General features: G+C 41.1%; 1 protein-coding gene across 1 annotated transcript in view; it reads left to right on the top strand.

Annotated features, from left to right (window-relative positions):
* citb (citron rho-interacting serine/threonine kinase b) overlaps positions 1–19,315 on the top strand; it is a 61,249-nt gene that overhangs the window by 4,370 nt on the left and 37,564 nt on the right. Inside the window, exons 4-13 of the mRNA XM_028577652.1 lie at positions 8,951–9,121; positions 9,664–9,717; positions 10,405–10,458; positions 11,391–11,531; positions 13,405–13,530; positions 15,601–15,696; positions 15,942–16,058; positions 16,254–16,363; positions 16,707–16,881; positions 19,087–19,284. Coding sequence (XP_028433453.1) covers positions 8,951–9,121; positions 9,664–9,717; positions 10,405–10,458; positions 11,391–11,531; positions 13,405–13,530; positions 15,601–15,696; positions 15,942–16,058; positions 16,254–16,363; positions 16,707–16,881; positions 19,087–19,284 — 1,242 coding nt within the window. The remainder of the gene's footprint in view (positions 1–8,950; positions 9,122–9,663; positions 9,718–10,404; positions 10,459–11,390; positions 11,532–13,404; positions 13,531–15,600; positions 15,697–15,941; positions 16,059–16,253; positions 16,364–16,706; positions 16,882–19,086; positions 19,285–19,315) is intronic.

Below are 19,315 nucleotides of genomic sequence, written 5' to 3'. Positions count from 1 at the left end.
GTGAAAAGCAACTGCGCTGCCTGCGTCTCAGACCTGCGGCCGCCTTGATCTCGTGATGTTATCGTTGCCCATGTGTGCATGATGTCAGAGCAAGTCGGGTTCAAGTCAGACTCAAATCTAACCGGCATGCATTGGGCGGCCGATCGCCGGTGATCGATTCTGCGCAGGCCTGGCTCATCTCGAACAAGCCTATTGTTTGAGGAATTTAAAGAGAGGGGGACCATTCACTTCAAAATGAAATGAATAAATACACTTGAAGTTCAGTTAAATAGTATTTGTTTATTTGCAAGAACAAGCAATGCACCAGACTAATGATACAATAGGTAATTCTCTGTATAAAGTACTAAGACTGTATCATGTGTATGTTGGGTCAAGTCAGCGTGAATCTCTTTGGAATCCGAAATACTATAAATGTAGAAAAAGACAGTGGAGCTTTACTGTATTACGTAGCCCTTAATTACTAAAATCAAATGTGATGAGCTTGCAACATGTATTTGTGTGTGTGTGTGTGTGTGTGTGTGTGTGTGTGTGTGTGTGTGTGTGTGTGTGTGTGTGTGTGTGTGTGTGTGTATTTTTGCATGCATGGCAGCACCACATGACCGAGTGTTGCCAACTGCGAGGATAAAGCTGTTACAAGAGTGACAGTTTAGGACAACAGAGAGAGAGAGCGTGGAAAATCATCTTTCTGGCATTATGCACCATTTGGTTTTTGAAAAAAGGTAATAGAAAAGCAACCCATTTCCCCCAGCCTACACTAGTGCTGGTTACCAAGCACTGGAAACATTGTGCAATGGTTGCTATGGTGATGAGAGCCATATACCTACGAGTGAAGAGAGCACTGATGCAGTGGGCAGGCTGTCGTGATGAGGTGCTGGGGCTTGAGCTCATACTGTTTGAGAAACAGAACTCGATATACCACCCTGAAATTAGTTTATCTGTGTTAAAGGAATGCACCCTGTCCTGAAGAGAGCTCTTACTATCTCTTAATAAACTCCTCTGGTGAGGTGGTCTTGAAAATCTGCATTTAATATCATATACTGTGAGTGTGCATACGCTTACCTTTTTATGGTAGAAAATGCAATTTACCAGCATGGTTTACTCCTAACTAGGTAAACCGTGTGTTGCAGTTCACGGTAGTGAGAAAAGTGATGAGCGATGGGAAGAGATCAGTTAAAAAGCAATATTTGTTGCAGTTAAAAATTGTATTTCTGGGGTGCCCTGGTAGCTTACCGGGTTGAGCGTGCACTCCATCTACTAAGGCTTAGTCCTTACTGCAGTGGCCAGCGGGTTCGAGACCTACCTGTGGCCCTTTGCTGCATGTCACCTCCTTCTCTCTCTCTCCCCCCTTTCCTGTCTTCTGTTGTTTTATCAAATAAAGGCCAAAAATAATCTGTTGAAGTAGTCCAGGCATAAGCCCCCTTGCTGACCCCCTTTAGAGGGGTAGGTGCCCATATGAACATGGGAAGACATTGTACTGGCTGCACTCATTCCTCCTGTTAATTTAGACTGGTAGAGCCTCATATTAACTTCATTTACACTTTTGAATACATTTTTAAACAGATCAAGGAGTGAAATTTGTCCCGCATAACTTACACTGGAATCACATGATGAGAGAGAGATCTTTTAATGGCCAGCACACACAGGATGGTTAGAAGCAAACACTGTTTGGATGTTCATATAGCCACCTGCCTATTGTCTTAAGATTTGAAAATAAAGTGAACCTATCCTTTAAGGGTTCAGTATACTTGAAACAAACTTTGGATTTAAGACAAATCTGTTTATAGCTGTTCCGAATGGCTACACTCCGAGGTGGGTCAAAACGCCTGACTACATCCCACTGCCGCCTTGACCTGTCTCCTCGGGGGCTGTAAGTCTTTGTTGTCTTGACGCAATGAATCGTACAAATGGGGATAAGGGGGAACACATGCTGACAAGTCTCTCCTCAAAGGCTTTGTAGGAATTGCACTCGGTTGTGCACATGAAAAGTGACGGATATCGTAAAGCTTGACAATGAATGTAAAATCCAGTCCACTTTGTCACCTCCACACACCTGGCCACTTGTTGCATGAAGAAGCATGATTGTCAGATTGACTGTTTTGGAAAGTTTACAGAAATTGTTGGACGCAGATCCGGTAATAAAACACAACTTAGACGGACAATATAAAGAAACATTAGAAGATTGAAAGATTGAAAAATGTCCTGAATCAATGAAAAAGCAAGCAAACCATCGGTCCCAACAATCCATAGGTCGTCTAGTATAGAAATAGCGATTTATTTTTTCTTTACCCGTGCCCCGACGACTAGCGTTATAAGCTAATTAGCGCTTTGCGCTAAAACTGGTCACATTCAATTAGCATGAAAACAAATCCCAGAGAACAGTCGACTTGGTACACATGTATTATTAACCCCTAGGTTCATTTTGCGCCGGATTTGTCCTTTAACTTTAAACACTGTCAGCGAAATATTCATAAAATTCCCCCATCAGGATAATTGTCACAAGGTGTGAGTAAAGGTGTGTGTTAATCTGTGCACCTCATAACTGTATGTGCATAACTGGGGGGAATCAAAAATAAACCTCAAAGCAATCCTTCTATGAATAAGTCATGATTAAAAGAAAAAGAGTATAGTCTGTATCTTCAAATTTATGAGGATAGTTTGCGGCTCATGCTTATTATCTGGCTCTGTATTCCTATTGGTGCCTCTCAGCAGGGGTATTAATGCCAGCTAAATCCAGCATTTCATCTTGAAAAGCATCTGTCTCCCACGCTCTGTCATATGACTGCAGTGTTTATCATTTCCATGCAGAAACCTTGCAGTGTTGGATCAACAAACAGTAGAGATTTGGGATAGATTGATTTTCAAATCGGTGCCAAAGCCATTAAGACCTGCAAACATATGCAAAGAGACAATTTAACCAAAGAAGAACTATAGAACCACCACACTGTTTCTGTCTTGCTTGTGTGAATACAAAAAGATTAGAAGGTAATGGCACTTTATGGGCCCTCACTGTATATGTGTATGGTGTATACATGCACAATCAAGTGCAGTGGATTTAAAGAAAAAAGTCACGTTTACAGTTACACTTTTAAGTTTTGTCAGTAGACAAAAATAAATGCAGGCAGAGTTGGTAACTATTTCCAAAATAGGCCTACACTTTTTATATCTTGTTTAAAATGGTCTTTACACTTCGACAACAGTAGTTAATTGATGGGCTCTGAGAAAGGGGCAAAAAAGATGTGTCATCTGTAGCTGCTGTCATCCAAAAACGTCCACCAATCACTGCCCTGCGGTCCGTTTGGCACAAACCAATGAAATGCCTCCTTGTCCCGCTGTGCGTACTCTACCCATCCCGACTCGAGTTTGAGCCATAGACTAGTTCAATGCGCGTTGTCGCTGCATTGCTAACAGTAGCCATCTTTGTTTTAAACATTCAACATACATACAATACAATATATGATAATATTAGGTGTTTGCTTACCTGTGAATGAGACATGAAGTAAAATTGCTGTCCTTCCAACGCTCTGCTCTGAAGCAGCAACGTGGTGTTTGGCTCGGAGCCCCAAGGGCAGGGGGAGAGGTTAGATGGAGCCCCGAGGAGATGCTGCTTTCAAATCTTGCTAGCTTTTCAACATTACCAACCCTGCCTTCAAAGGTACCCTGTCAAGTTTTTTTTGTAAACAAACAAAGTTTCATTAATTTGTGTGTGACCAAAACCTAACAAATGTGTTGAAAACATTTCCTTCCTCTAAAACATTTGCTAAACTAATCATGCATTATTTACATCCATGTTTGCTTACAGTCCTCTTAACCTTTGCCATCAGCTGTCAGTTGACAGCACAGAAATAAAAAAAAACATTTTATTTTTTTGGTTGACAGTTTGCTTAGCCTCGCCCCCTTTAGTTACTGTTGCAATGCTTTCCCTGAGCATGTTTCGCAACTTGACATTCATAATAATTTATGAAACAATAGGTCCTGGATTTTAGACATAGGTAGACAAAAGCAGGCTTCTCATTTCTAGCCGACATTCAATTTTGCCAGCTGGAATGACAACATATTTTTTTACAGCTCTAGCTAGCTACATTAGCTAGCTAATTAAGCTAACGTTAGCTCTATGAATTGGTTGAAAACAGTGACTTTGTTTGGTGTTTTAATGTTTCCACCTGAATTATTTTTAAAGATTTTATTTTGGGCTTTTGTTAGATAGCATAGCTGAAGACAGGAAAGGGGGAGAGAGAGGGGGATGACATGCAGAATAAGACTGCAGGTCGGACTTGAACCCACGCTGCTGCGGTAAGGACTGAGCTTTAGTATATGAGGCACACACTCAACCAGGTGAGCTACCAGGGGGCCCCCTACATTAATTATTTTAAAAGGAGAACCCTGTAAAAGAGTCATAAATATGCACAACATCACTACATAGGCCCACCTGACACTGTGTTAAAAAAACTCACTCCTCCACATAGATGACCTCCTCCCTACTCCCCTCCTGAAGTCCTGCCTCCCCGTCCTATGCCCCTACCTCACTAACCTCTTCAACTCCTCACTGTCCCTTGGAACTGTCCCCTCTGCCTTCAAAACTGCTGCTGTCACCCCAATCCTAAAAAAACTGGTCTGGGTCCCTCCTCCTTCAACAACTACCGCCCGATATCCAACCTCCCCTTTCTGTCTAAAACCCTGGAACGTATCGTCGCCTCACAACTCCAAACCCATCTTCATGCCAATAACCAATTCAAACCCCTCCAATCTGGTTTTAGCCCCCTCCACAGCACAGAAACTGCTCTCTTCAAAGTCCTCAATGACCTCCTCACCTCTGCTGACTCCGGTTCCCTCAACATCCTTATCCTCCTCGACCTGAGTGCAGCCTTCGATATCGTGAGCCAACATCCTGCTCACCAGACTTGGTATGAAAAATACTGCACTCAGCTGGCTCCGTTCCTACCTTTCCAACAGATCCCACTTATCTCTCTCCATAACCACACCTCTGCCACAGCCACAGTTACTCAAGGCATTCCCCAGGGCTCCGTATTCGGCCCCCTCCTCTTCATCATCTACATCCTCCCCCTTGGTCAGATACTCCACCACTTCAACCTGAACTTCCACTGTTACGCCGATGATACCCAGATCTACCTCAGCACCAAATCCCCCCACAATCCTCCCCTCTCCCCCATCAACTCCTGTCTGTCAGCTATTAAAACCTGAATGCAACTCAACTTCCTCAAACTCAACAACAATAAAACAGAATTCCTCCTCATAGGCTCCAAATCCACACTCAGCATCAAATCAGTAACCCCACTCTTACCATCAATGGCACCATTGTCACCATCTCCCCAGGCCCGCAACCTTGGCGTGATCTTTGATTCCACCCTCTCCCTTGAGCCCCACATCCGCCATGTAATTAAAACCTCCTTCTTTCACCTCCGCAACATTGCCAAAATCAGACACTCTCTCACATCCCCCGCTGCTGAAAGACTCATTCACGCCTTCATCCCCTCCCGACTGGACTACTGCAACTCACTTCTCCTTGGCATCAGCTCTACCTACATCAACCAATTCCAACTGGTCCAGAACCGCCCGACTCATCACCCACACCAAATCCTGGCACCACATCACTCCAGTCCTAAAACAACTCCACTGGCTTCCCATCTCTCACCGGAGGCTTTGTAGCCCTCCACCATCTGGCCCCCTCATACCTCACTGACCTCCTCTCCCCCTACCAACCCTCACGGTCCCTCAGATCCACCTCAGCCGGTCTCCTCTCCATCCACAAGTCCAACCTCCGCAGTTTTGGGGACAGAGCCTTCTCCAGGGCAGCTCCCAGGCTCTGGAACTCCCTCCCCCCCGTGATCCGCACCTCTGAGTCCCTCACCATCTTCCAGTCCCGCCTCAAGACCCATCTCTTCACCTCTGCCTATCCGTAGCCCCACGCACCCCTCCCTTTTCATCTGTTCCTGAATCTTGAAAAGCGCTATACAAATTCAGTGTATTATTATTATTATTATTAACGTATTAACTGAGGCTAAAGCCCAGGTAAAATGTCAACCCCCTCACCAGTTGATAATCCATGTAAAAGACATGGAAGTAAAGAAACAGAATCATTCTTGTATAGCAGTGTAGAGCTAGTAAGCCCCAGTATTATACAGTAAGTATGATATGAGTGTGATTTTACATTTTTCCTTATTTCATTCTAACATAACACTGTTTGGCTGCTTAGTTTATTTACCTAATCTGAGGTTGGGGTTTAAAAAATAGTCAGCAGAACTTTAAAGTATTAAGAATTTCCAGTAAATAGACTAAAATAATGCAAAGTCACCGTTATGGTTCTTTAACATTTAATTTACATGTGCATAAAAAATAATAATTTTACATAAAATGTTTGAAGGGAGCATAATGTATGTTGTAATAGGTGAAATGGTCACATTTAGCCTGTTTGTTGCCAGTGTGTCATCCATTTGGCATTAGTTGTTTATATAGAAAGAAAATAACTAGGCAGCAGTGTTATATTTAAGGGCAAATATATTGAGCTGGAGGGAAAGAGTAAAAAAGTGAATATCTTTGAGTGGAACTCTGGAACAGTAGCCTTAAACTTGAGGCTGATCTGTATTGAAAAAAAAGATTGCTTTTTGATATATTCATTGATATTTCAAGGTCTGAGATGAAATTGTTTGTATCAAACTCCATTTCAGCTGTCATGCATCCAGGCAACTCTATTGCAGTAATATCACCCTTACCGAGAGTTAAACTGTTCAAGATTTGCAGTCTGTGTTTTTCAGGCTGATGCACATGTCGATAAAGATGGTAAGTAGCCCTGTAATAGCGAATACACAGATGATTACTGACTTGATGGTCTTTCTCAGTCTTTAGGAGGTATTAAATCTGTAAATCAGCAGTATGAAGTGATAGCGTTGAGAGTGACTGCTCACTTTACACTCAATTACATTTAGTTTTATAGAGTTTTTAATGTCTTTACTGGTCTCTTGGAAATGTTTTTAGTATTAATAAATGAGCCACAATGGCTAAATTCCATCTCAAATGACGCACGTATGTTTGCAACAGAACCTAAATGAGCCAAGGACAGAACATTTATTGCACACTGGTTCTCTGTAATAAAAGAATACCGCCATTCAGCGCTCCACCATCCCTTAGTTGTTTAACGTCATATTGAAAACTGAATCCCCTTGTCTTTAATTTCCTCATACTGAGTCATTGTTTTGCCGAAAAATTACTGAAATCATTTCCAGCTTTTATTGACTTGGGAAGTCCAAACAAGATGAAAGGTAGTACCCAGGGAGATCCAGTCGGTCTTCATTGATGGGAGCTGTCAACCTGCTCTTGTGGAACCAACCGAATCAGTGGATGGTAGGCACATAGGTACTTTTATACTGTGCACAGCCACCGCACTGGTGGTTTTTCTTACATGACCCACACTAGTCAGTGAGAAGTGGGGGGGAACATAAAAACAGGGGTCTGGGGGTCCTCTGCCAAACATTTTTTTTTTTTATTTGAATCCCATTTTCTGCATTTCTACATACATTTCAGAGTTTTTCCTGGCTCAAAATGGGCCTTTGGGGTGTCAGTAAACACGATCGGTCTGCGTACAGCAAAGGCAATGAGTCTGTGTTACCTTTTTTGACAGAAATCTATATGCATTTGCCAGTTATTTTTGACAATTTGATAAACAAAAATGTTGATTAGACTTGAGTAAGTGAAACCCCAAAAAACTAAAAACTAAAATTAATATTTAAATACCCCTGTTCAAATCACCGGAAGAGTCCAAGCGCCAAGAATTCATCTATGCAGGAACAATGCCTGCATTTATAGGGACTATGGTGATACAACATCCAGGAAATAATGAAGTTGATCATAATCAAAAATTCTTTTAGAAAGAATAGTACTAAACTATGTATAAGAAAATAGGGGCCAATCACTGAGACTTATAAATAAAATAATTCCAAACGGATTTGAAAGTGTGTGTGTGTGTGTGTGTGGGGGGATGTCCCCCCTGCCCCAGTGGATATTACGCCCTAGGATCCCATACATAAGGAAGGCCAACATGTCCTGAGGGAGACAGGCTGTTTACTCAGAGATTTGCTGTTTTATATGTAACCTCCTGTTCCAGCTAAACTATTTTGTCTGATGGTATATACTTCACTTGTCCTAATCTGTGCTGGTGGAGCATCAGTCTCCCTGGATTCTGAAGGATGCTAATTTTTATTAGCCTGACAGACAGGGCCCTGTTCCCTGCATGCTGATGAGGAGGTTGAAATTAGATCTGTTAGGCTGTGACTAATGACTTTTAAACAGACATGTGCATTAAGTGACTTTGGCTGATCAAATTTTGCTCTCCACGTTCCTTTTTTTCTGTTCATTGACTTTTTATATCATTAGTGTGGTTATACTTTCTACCATTTTTTTAAGTGTCTGTACTCCCATTACTACCAAATATTTGACATAAAGACTTTTATACAAGCCTTTTAATTGCCTCCATCAAACCGTTTTCATCCTGTTGCGTTTGAATGTACCAGTAGCACATCTAAAAATACATCTCTTATAAATGAGTTTGTTCTTATAAATGATGCAGTTTGCTTCTAACAAGAACATTTTCATCAAACAGGTTCACGTCAAACCACATTGGGGCTGACGGAGAGCTCTTTTCCACTTAAGACATACAGTAATTACTTTTTCTAAATGTGCTGCAGTGGTAGAAGGACACTTTTAATAGCAGCTAAACTAATATGTTCATGTTATCTGAATGAAGTGCTTACAATTAGCCAGAATTTGTGTCCAATTAGAGGTAGGTTTTGGCATTGGTACGTGCGCTGCTAAGTGGAATTTACTCTTATTTTTGTGAAATTGGAAATTCCTTTTACTAATCTCCTCTCCTCTCCTCTCCTTTTCTCTCCTCTCCTTTCCTCTCCTCTATTATCTGGGGGTTTCTGTGGTTTTTGTGCAGGAATATCATGCCCAGTTGGAGGAGATGCGAGTGTCCATAAGACAACTGGAGGAGGACCTGTCTGCCGCCCGTCGCCGTAGCGACCTGTATGAGTCTGAGCTGAAAGAGTCTCGGCAGACCAACGAGGAACTAAAGAGAAAGTCTACCGACTACCAGCATAGGATGCAAAAGGTCTGTAATTGAAGCTGTCAATGATCCTGAAAAAGTTACATTGAAAGCGTAATGATTTATCACAGTGTACCTTAAAGGTGCTGTAGGTAGGATTGTGAAGATCCAGGACTTAGCCAAAGAATTTGAACATTGACAACTTCTCAGTCCCCCCCCTTTCTGCTAAAGCCCAAACGGTCTCCTAAGCCCCTGCTCCCACAAGGGAGAATGAATGCGTCTGCATGAGCAGTGATTGACACGCAGTAAGACACTCCCCTGGCCCTGATTGGAGGATCTGAACAGGGAGCGGTGGATTTTTGCAAATCGTACCACAGGCTGTAGGTGGTGCCAGAGGAGCTGGATTTTTCATGTAGTTCTACTCAAATATAGGGGCAGTTTCAGCAAATATGACAGAAAGTTAGTTTCATAAGTCTTACCTACTGCATCTTTAATGTAACAAAACAATACCATCATACCATCATAGTCATTGTGAAGTTTCTACTTTACTGTCGAACTTGCCATGATCATTAGGAGGAGGAATTTCAAAGTTTGCATTATGTTCCCAGGTCAAAGAGCAAGGCAAAGCAGATGCAGACGAGCTGATCACCAAGTTGGAGAAGGTAGAAAATGAAGTTCCTCTAACTGTAATTAGATTTTGTGATTGGTAAGGATGCCGAAATAAGTCTAGATAAGGGCAGTGACAAGTTCAAGTGACTCTTAAACCTACATTGTGTAATTTTTTGAGTTGATTCTTAGCAAAAAAAACCTTTGTTCTTTCACAAATTTGTGCTCGTTCATGTGTAATTACTTCCACCAACTAATCAAAGTATCCTCGTAAGCGTAGAATCTGCCATTTAGAATCATTCAGAATACATACTAGCGAGTCGCTCGGCCATGTAGCGCCTCCATTTTCAAAATACATTAGCCAAAGAGGGACATACCTCCACCTTTCGTGCTTTTAAACTCAGTGGCACCGTGACGAATGCCAGGGGGAGATTACTCGCCAGGGAAGCGATAAAGAGAATTAAAACGACAACGCGACAAAGCAACAAAACCAATTGGAGTGGCTAGAACAGCTGCGTGTAAACAATGGAGAAACTAAGAGCTAATTTCGTGTTCGGCCACCGTAGGAGTTGAAATGCGCTCGGAATGGGAAGGGCTAGAAAGTAATATTCAGTTGGTTGTCATATACAATTTCACCGCTAGATGGGAGAAATTCTTACACAATGTAGCTTTAACGGAAGGATGATACACTTTAATATCTTAATATCTTCACATATCACCATAACTGTATTTTCCTTTTTTAGACTAGTACTGAGCAGCAGACCAGGATCCAGGATCTTCAAGAGAAACTTGCCAAGGTAGAATATTTTGGCTGGGAAGATAAAATGCTGTTACATCTCTTGCATTTGGGAGTACAAGCACATATAAATTATTCATGTGCTTGTACTCCCAAATGCAAGAGATGTAACAGCATTTTACCCTTTTAGATGAGTGTATAACACTTATTTATTTACCCTCCGTGACCTCATCTTTTCTCTCTCTGTCTCCAGTCAGCCTTGGTCTATGGCCCGAGAACTATTAAGCTGTCTTTTTAAAACAAGAGTTACTGCATAATTATCAGCATTATTAAAGATAATTTTATCCTAATTGTCTTTTCCTAGAAATGAATATTTGAAAGTACCATCCTTTCTGCCAAGAGCCCATGAGGTTGTGGTCCTGATATTCACGCCTGACTGAGCCCACATTTAGAAAGAGTCTACTTCTGACTCAATGCAAACTAGTTAATGAAATAATCAGTAGGGTAGGATTTTCTTCTTAAAATAGCATAGGGGAGGCCACTAGCTCACCCAGTAAGAGCGTGCGCCCCACGTAGGCTGAGTCCTTTGCAGCGGCCCGGGTTTAAGTCAGACCTGTGGCCCTTTATTTCTTATACACACAAACTTTATATCAATATCCAGTGCATTGTCACCTAGTGTCACCAGTGCTGGTTAGAGCACTAAGCAGGTGATGCAGCTGCATAATATGTAATTGATTAATTTCATGTATATATATATATATGTTATACTTGTACATATGCTTATCATCTTTTATTTTGAATCAAATATTTTCTTTGGAGCAGTTAATTAATTATACAGTGGCATGTTGCATCAAAGATTGGAAATGAGAATTTGTAAATTACACAAGGTTACTAATATAGACGTTTTTTTTATTACATTTAAGATTGTGTAAATAACACACAAACACATCATTTTTAAGTGATTTTTTTTTCTTTTCTTTTTTTAACCCCTAGTCGTTAAAGGCCAGTGCTGAGGCTACAGATCTCCTTCAGAATATGAGAGTGGCCAAAGAGCGCATGGAGCGAGATCTGGAGAGGCTACACAACAAGGAAGACTCCAGTGACAGCCTGCGTAGACGCCTCCGTGAGACTGAGGTACGTACACACACACACACACACACACACACACACACACACACACACACACACACACACACACACACACACACACACACACACACAGCCTAGTGTTCTTGCCTGTTTTGTTCTTGTTATTCTGTGTATTGATGTATTTATTCAACATCATGGACCTCTTTATTTAAAGTGTTGCATGAATAAATCTGGCTTGGGTATCTGCTAAGCACAAAGAGCCCATATGTTCTCTTTTGTAAACATGTTGTTTTTGCACCTTCTGAGGAACACTGCTGTGATGGCATGACAGCCTGAATGTTTGACACAGTTGATCATAATTTGGAAAAGTGAATCCACTTGTGATTTTTGTATTTCCTGGTTTGTGAAGCTAAGTTTTTGTAAGGCACACAATGTCAAACTAAACTAAAGTGTCTTTAAGATGATTAAAAAATGACATTGATGTGTTATTCACAAACAATCATAGTCTCATGGTATCATACCAGACAGACTATTTTTTGCAATTCATATTCTTTTTTTTGTACAAATCTCACTAAAAGTCTTATTGTATTCATTGTACAGAGACAATCTGCGGTCTTGAACGCAGAAAGCAGTTGTTGTTACTTGTGCTATGAAGCTAATCAGTCTGAATGTGACATTTTACTAATGGATTCTACAGTGGCTCAGTAATTCCTGCTCCTACTTCTGCCATAATGTTAACAAACGGTTTCTATGCAGTTTTCTTGCAGGCCAAATTCACTGAATGACTCCACAGTTAAATGTAACCAAAATAAGTTGTGTAAAGTTATTTTAATAATGGTGCTTTTTTTTTATTTTACTGCACTTTAATTATTTATCACTTCTGTTTGTCTCCAATGTTTTGTTTTTCTATTGTTTATGCTTTTTGCATCAGAAAAAAACATTTTAAATTGTTATTTTGAATTTATTTTCCTCTAAACAAAATCTTAATAGGAAGTTTCAAGCATCTAAACATTTTTACATTGACTTTTTACAGGACTTTTTGCTTGTTCTATGTTCTTCAATGTAATCATCAACAAGCGTATAGGTTTCAGTTAACAGGGAATTACATAGGAACTAAGTAATGTCCAAACCTTGCTTTCTCCGTGTGCAGGAGTGATTGCAGATACCAGCAGGCACATTTTTTTATCATCTCCAACACTGTCTTTTAAGTATCTGTCTCAGAACATTTTATTTATGAAAATCAAATGCTGAACTGTACGGTGACCTAGTCACACAATCCGTCAGCTTGAATACAACTGTGCTATAAAGATATGCATATGCATATGTATGTATTATGTAATAATATATGCAATGTCTCTAGTTACACATACAGTATTCTTTATTTTTTCAGGGGGGGTTGTTATGAGTTCTTCTTAAACAGCACTTTATCAGCACCGTATCGAGCACTAGACATGTAAATGTGGTAATTAGCATAGGTTCATTGGGACAGGACAGTCAGAGGAAAATAAATATGCATCGTGGTCAAATTTAAAGCTCCGAAGACCTCTTACACCGTCACACATCAATGCAAATGGGCTCTTTGGAACCGCTGAGAGGAACTTGGAATAATGAGATATAGACATTGAAGAGGTGCATCACTACCAAGCCAAATGGATGCAGCTCCTACAGTATATCATCAATTCTTCCTAGAAGTGGAAATCTTAAGTCTAATTAGCATTTCTATTGCTATGATGTCCACATAGCAAAAAGCACCATTTCAGACGCTGGATCTTTTGACCTAAGGATGCATTTTTAAAACTAAAAGAAATATTCTAGAAGTCAGTTAACGTGTGTGTGTGTGTGTGTGTGTGTGTGTGTGTGTGTGTGTGTGTGTGTGTGTGTGTGTGTGTGTGTGTGTGTGTGCTTTTCTTGTGTTCAGGATGGTAGGAAGACTCTGGAGAACCAGGTGAAAAGGCTGGAGATTGTGGAGCGCCGGGAGACTAAACTGAAGGACGAGCTCCAGAGCAAGGCCGGGCAGATTCAGCAGATGGCAGATAAGATTCTGGTAACCCACCTTTCACCACTTGTGTGGAGCTAAAATAATCAGAGGAGGGTGTGAGGTAAACAAAGCTCATCATTGCAGAGGAAGTGCTATTTCATAATATTTCTGAAAAACCTCATGTTCGTCGTTTACTATCTTTACGGATGATCTGGATGTAAACTGTTTTATATGGAATGGTATATATATAAACTGCTATATAACTGTTATTTCTATATACACAGGGCACAAAGCTAGCCTGTATAAATAATAATAAAATATAGTTTTACATAATATTGTCCCCATGCTACACCCACACAAGTGCTTTCAATTAGTCTGACTGATTAGTGTGGGCGTGTACAAAACAACTGTGTGGGTGTACAGGGGAGAGGTTACATTAATAGGTAGTAATAATAATTGCTGTGTTCCATTTCTGTGTGCCAGTTCCAAGGCTTGAGTATTGTGTATTACTTCCACCTGTGCTTTTCCTGCTATAACAAGTGAAAAAAGCTCGAGAAAGAAGGCTCCTAAGAGAAGAGGTCGGGTTGACCTCATTGATGTGGATGACAGTGTGTCTCATGCGCACTTACACCCGCTTATTTACCACACCCATAGTGACAAAGACATGGGACTGGTTTTAGTACTTGGATACTTACAAGTCATGAATGCATTTTATGAAAAAGTGTCTCTGGATTAATACATTAAACAAAGTAATGCACTGCCTTGTCAATACTGCCTTTAAATAAGATACGCTAAAACGTTATTGTCCATGTTCACACAGAAAATGTTCTTGCATCGTCTGCGCCAACACTCAACAGATAACATTAAAAACACAAACATAAAAAAAAGCGTCTGTATGGTCACCCAACAAACATCTGACACACCTTTCTGTCATGCACGCACACACACGCACACACGCACACACAAAATACAACATATGGTCAAACATATTGTTTGTGAGGTGATTACATTTCTCACTAGTTCCATCACACTCAAAATTCCCCTTGCAATTGAACTGAATAAAAGCTCTTCATAATGGCTTTTCTTTTTAAAACACTATGAGCCCTATTTTAACGATCTAAGCGCACGGCGTGAAGCGCCTGGGGCAGGTGCGTTTAGGGAGTGTACAAATCCACTTTTGCTATTTTAATGTTAGAAAAAAGGGTCCGTGCGCCAGGCGCAAGGTTCAAAAGGGTTGTACTTAGTGTCTTCATTAATCATAGGTGTGTTTTGGGTGTAACATGCAATAAACCATTTAGAGTGTCATCTCCTTAGTAAAAGCCAGTCACATTTGTACCTTGGCGCATTGCTGTTATGATGGAGGATTTGCTTAGCAGAAAGGAGAGAAGAAACTGATCTGCTTGTGCGTGAAGTGAAAGCGCGTGAGCAGATCATATATGGCACGAGCATTATGCCACCAAAACTCCACGAGGTGAAGTAGGCGTTAAAATAACATTGAAATGGGTGCCCGGATATCTCTGTTGGTAGAGCAGACCCCCATATATAGAGGTTTACTCCTTGACGCAACGGGCCAGGGTTCGACTCCAACCTGCGGCCCTTTGCTGCATGTCTCTCCCCTCTCTCTTCCCTTTCATGTCTTCGGCTGTCCTGTCAAAATAAAGGCCTAAAATGCCCATAAAATAATCTTTAAAAAGATAGCAATGAATTGCTGCGTTATTGACTTTAGACCAGGTTTTTGTTGGTTAATGGCACGATCACTTTCCGCTGCCTCAAGATAGCAATACGCCAAAAATGCACCTGAACACACCTCCCTGTAAGACCAGCACGTCCATGGGCGCACAGATGGGCGCAGTTGCATTTGCTTTTTAGATGTGGGCGCTGGACGGGAAATTGAGAACTGCATTAGTCTTAAACTAGCAAAGGGTGCAAGAAAGGACCCCTATGAGTTACATTAGTAGCAGGAAACAGGTGTTTATGATTTAGGAGTCCTATTGATCCCTCACTTATAACAAAGGTGTCAGCTGTTTTTCTGATAAAATGGTTTGTACATAACTCTTATAAGAATAAAAGCTATTTAGTTAGTATTTTGTCTATTTTTAGCCTTTGTGTATTTAACACATTTGTATGTTTGTGCAGGCGCTGGAGGAGAATTTGCGAGAGACCCAAACCACATCCCAGAGGTTGGAGACTCATCTGAAGCAGAAGGAGAAGCTCTATGAAGACAAGATAAAGGTAAAATTTCCGAAAACATAAATACCTGCACATATACATACGTAAAACAAAAGGCAGGTACATCCCGATATACTGTACTTACAGGAAGTGCTCTGTGCTATGTTCGGAGGTCACACTTTAGCTGGTTAAGTTGTGGGTGTACTCTATGCTTGGGAGAGATCTACAGTATGTCATCTTCACGCCATTCTCTGTCCTGTTAAGTGATATCCTGGTTATGGTTCTGTGGGCTGCCTGGCATTGAGCAGGTGTTGGAGGCCCAGATGAAGGCAGACATGGCTGATAAGGAGATGCTGGAGTCCAGTCAGAGCAAATATGAGGAGGAGGTGCGGGAGAAGTGCAGCATCATCAGCGAACAGAAGGCGGTAAGAACAGACCAGTCGCATTTTAACATTTTTCACACTGACATAGATTTCTGTCGTTTGGAATAATCTTGGGTAGGTTATTGCCGAGCACAAAATAATGAGCCTTAATCTGATCCCAATTTAACCCGGTGATGTGAAGATCTGACTGTATGTTTAGTTAGAACACAAGCTATACTGTGCATCGTTTCTGTTCAGACCATAAATGCTATGGAGTCTAAGATGAACAGCCTGGAGCAGAGAATTGCTGAGCTGTCTGAGGCCAACAAAATGGCAGCCAACAGCAGTATCTACACCCAGAAAAACATGTAAGTACCTATACACAAATCACTGTAATTCTTTTTGACTGTAAAAATTAAAAGCATTAGAAAAATGTCTACCTTTCTCTAGATCTCTATCCATGAAATACTCAAGTTGGTTCAAGAGAAAGCCGTGGGCTTTTGTTGATTATTATTGAGTAAAATATTTGCTTTAGTCATAATATAAAAAGAAGGTCAAGAGATTGGTTAAAGTGGATAAAGATGGGATAATGATAGGATAGAAGCTTGTGCAAAAGAATAACTTGAAGTGTTTTTACACATGATTGCACAATGCCAGGAAGCATTGCCTCCTATTGAACTTTTTGCACACAAGTATGTGTGGTCTTGGCAGGAAAGCCCAGGAGGAGATGATCTCAGAGCTTCGCCAGCAGAAGTTCTACTTGGAGTCTCAGGCTGGGAAGTTGGAGGCCCAGAATGCCAAACTGGAGGAGCATCTAGAGAAAATAAGTCAGCAGGAGCAAAGCAATAAGAGCCGCGTGCTGGAGCAGGAAACAAGGCTCCGAGAGGTGAGGAGATATTACAGGGAGATGGAGCAGCTAGATTTTTATGTACTGATAGAAATTTTCTTTCCATTTTCCCTTTTCCTCTGTCAGTCCCATTCCAATCTTTCACTTCTATGCCAAATTCAGTTTCAGTACCAAGTCATGTTTAGTGACCAATATGCAGAATCTACACAACAAAAATATGTCTAAGCCTAGCTCTCTTTTACATAGATAACATTGAGCACTAGACCTCGTCCATCTGTACTGATCAGGCTCCAGAAAGTAGAGACACACCTGTGTGTAAGTGCTTTCCTGAATATATGTTGAGGGAATAATTATAGCGCGGCAGCAGGTGCAGCATATAAAACAATTGTTATATAATGATCATATATGGGCCCCAGCCACTTGGTTGAATGCTAAAAAAAGGTAAAGAACATTTGATGTACAATACATACATGTGACACATAACATGAAGTTGGGATCTAATGGTGTTTTGTGATCAGTGCATTGTGATCTTAAGCAGCACTTTGTTTAAAGGTCCCATGGCATGAAAATTTCACTTTATGATGTTTTTTAACATTAATATGGGTTCCCCCAGCCTGCCTATGGTCCCCCAGTGGCTAGAAATGGTGATAGGTGTAAACCGAGCCCTGGGTATCCTGCTCTGCGTTTGAGAAAATGAAAGCTCAGATGGGCCAATCCGGAATCTTCTCCTTATGAGGTCATAAGGAGCAAGGTTACCTCCCCTTTCTCTGCTTTGCCCGACCAGAGAATTTGGCCCACCCATGAGAAAGAGAGAGACATCATGGCTTGCAAACAAGCAAAGTGGCAGTTGGTCAAGGCCACACCCCCACCCTCCACCTTGCACCCCATCTCTCCTCCTCAATAGCATTTAAAGCTACAGACACAGAAATGGCACATACTAAGTAAAGCTCATTGTGGGACTGGCTCTAGTGGCTGTAATTCTGTAACCTGACTCCGCCAGATGGATCGCTTCGCATTTGCTCGGCATATCCATCTGGGAACTTTCTGTTGGAGAACTTTTGGAAAGGGGTGAAAATACTGGTTAGCTGATTGGATGAACCATCTGTCTATCACATCTATGTTGGTGATAGACGGGCCAAATCAACCAATCAGATCCACGAAGCGTATGAAAATACAACCACAAGCCCGCCCCTGCTGCTGCAGGCAAAGCATTAGCGTTAGCTCAGCAAGCAAGCAACATGTCGGTAAAGGATATTTGCCGTTTGTGTAATGAGAATTTAGGAATTAAAGGCACCCTTTCAGGTTCCCGGAACGCTGTCTGAAAATACTGGTTAGCTGATTGGATAAACCATCTGTCTATCACCACCTAACCCGCCTCAAAACCAACGCTGATTGGCCCGGTCGTTTGGCTAACGGCTCCAAATTTTCTCTATCTCAAGATGCCAGACTGATCTGCGAGTGGAAAACTGGAGCTCGCGAGATCAGGACGGTCTCACGAGGCTAGTAATTCTGCACCAAGGCTGAATTTTGGGAAAGATACAGTATTAGGGGACCACTAAGGCCTATACAAAAGCATCCAAAAAGCAGCATGTCATAGGACATTTAAACATCCCCAAACTACTTCAGGAAGTGAGTTTTATAGGGTAGAAATCTCAATATCTGGATTATTGAGTCATTGAGTAACTTCCTGTAACTTCCTGGTATTAATCAACAACCTTATTGACTCAGTGCAGATGTCTAATTGTAATTTTATAGTACTGGGCAACAAAAAAATGCCTTTAAAAATTACATTTTTTAATTCAGATGCAGAGGTGGAAAGTAACAAATTACAATTACTCATGTTATTGTAATTGAGTAGTTTTTGTGTACTTTTACTTTTAGAGTAGTTTTTAAAATCGGTAATTTAACTTTTGCTTAAGTATGTTTTGTTTGAAGTATTGTACTTTGTTGCATTTTAAAATCACATTAAAGTAAATGTAAAGACTGTGATTTAATTAAATGTAATTAAAGTATAATAAGTATAAATAATATATGAAATAAGTATAAATATAAAAAATATCTTTAATTTTACTTGTTCTTAGTAAAAGTTCATCAAAGTAATCATACTTTTACTTAAGTAGAATATGTTTGTACTCTTTCCACCTTCAGATGCAACCGAATAGAGCAGCACAGCTAATCGAGGCAGAGTAGAGGCGTCAGTGTTTTGGGGGTGAATAACCTTCCCTTTTCTGTCTCCCTTTGTAGATCGGTCTGGAGCATGAGGAGCAGAAGCTGGAGATTAAGCGTCAGGTGACAGATCTGACTCTGACGCTGCAGGAGCGCGAGTCCCAGATCAGCAATCTGCAGGCAGCTCGCCATGCTCTGGAGAACCAACTACAGCACTCCAAGACCGAGCTGGAAGAGACCACTGCAGAGGCTGAGGAGGAGATCACTGTGCTCAGAGTGAGAGAGAGATTGAGAGAGAGAGAGAGAG

This window comes from Perca flavescens, chromosome 5, assembly GCF_004354835.1.
Source record: "Perca flavescens isolate YP-PL-M2 chromosome 5, PFLA_1.0, whole genome shotgun sequence".
Taxonomy (NCBI): Eukaryota; Metazoa; Chordata; class Actinopteri; order Perciformes; family Percidae; genus Perca; species Perca flavescens.
The sequence above is the reverse complement of the archived record's forward strand: the minus strand, read 5'-3'. Positions and strand labels throughout refer to the sequence as shown.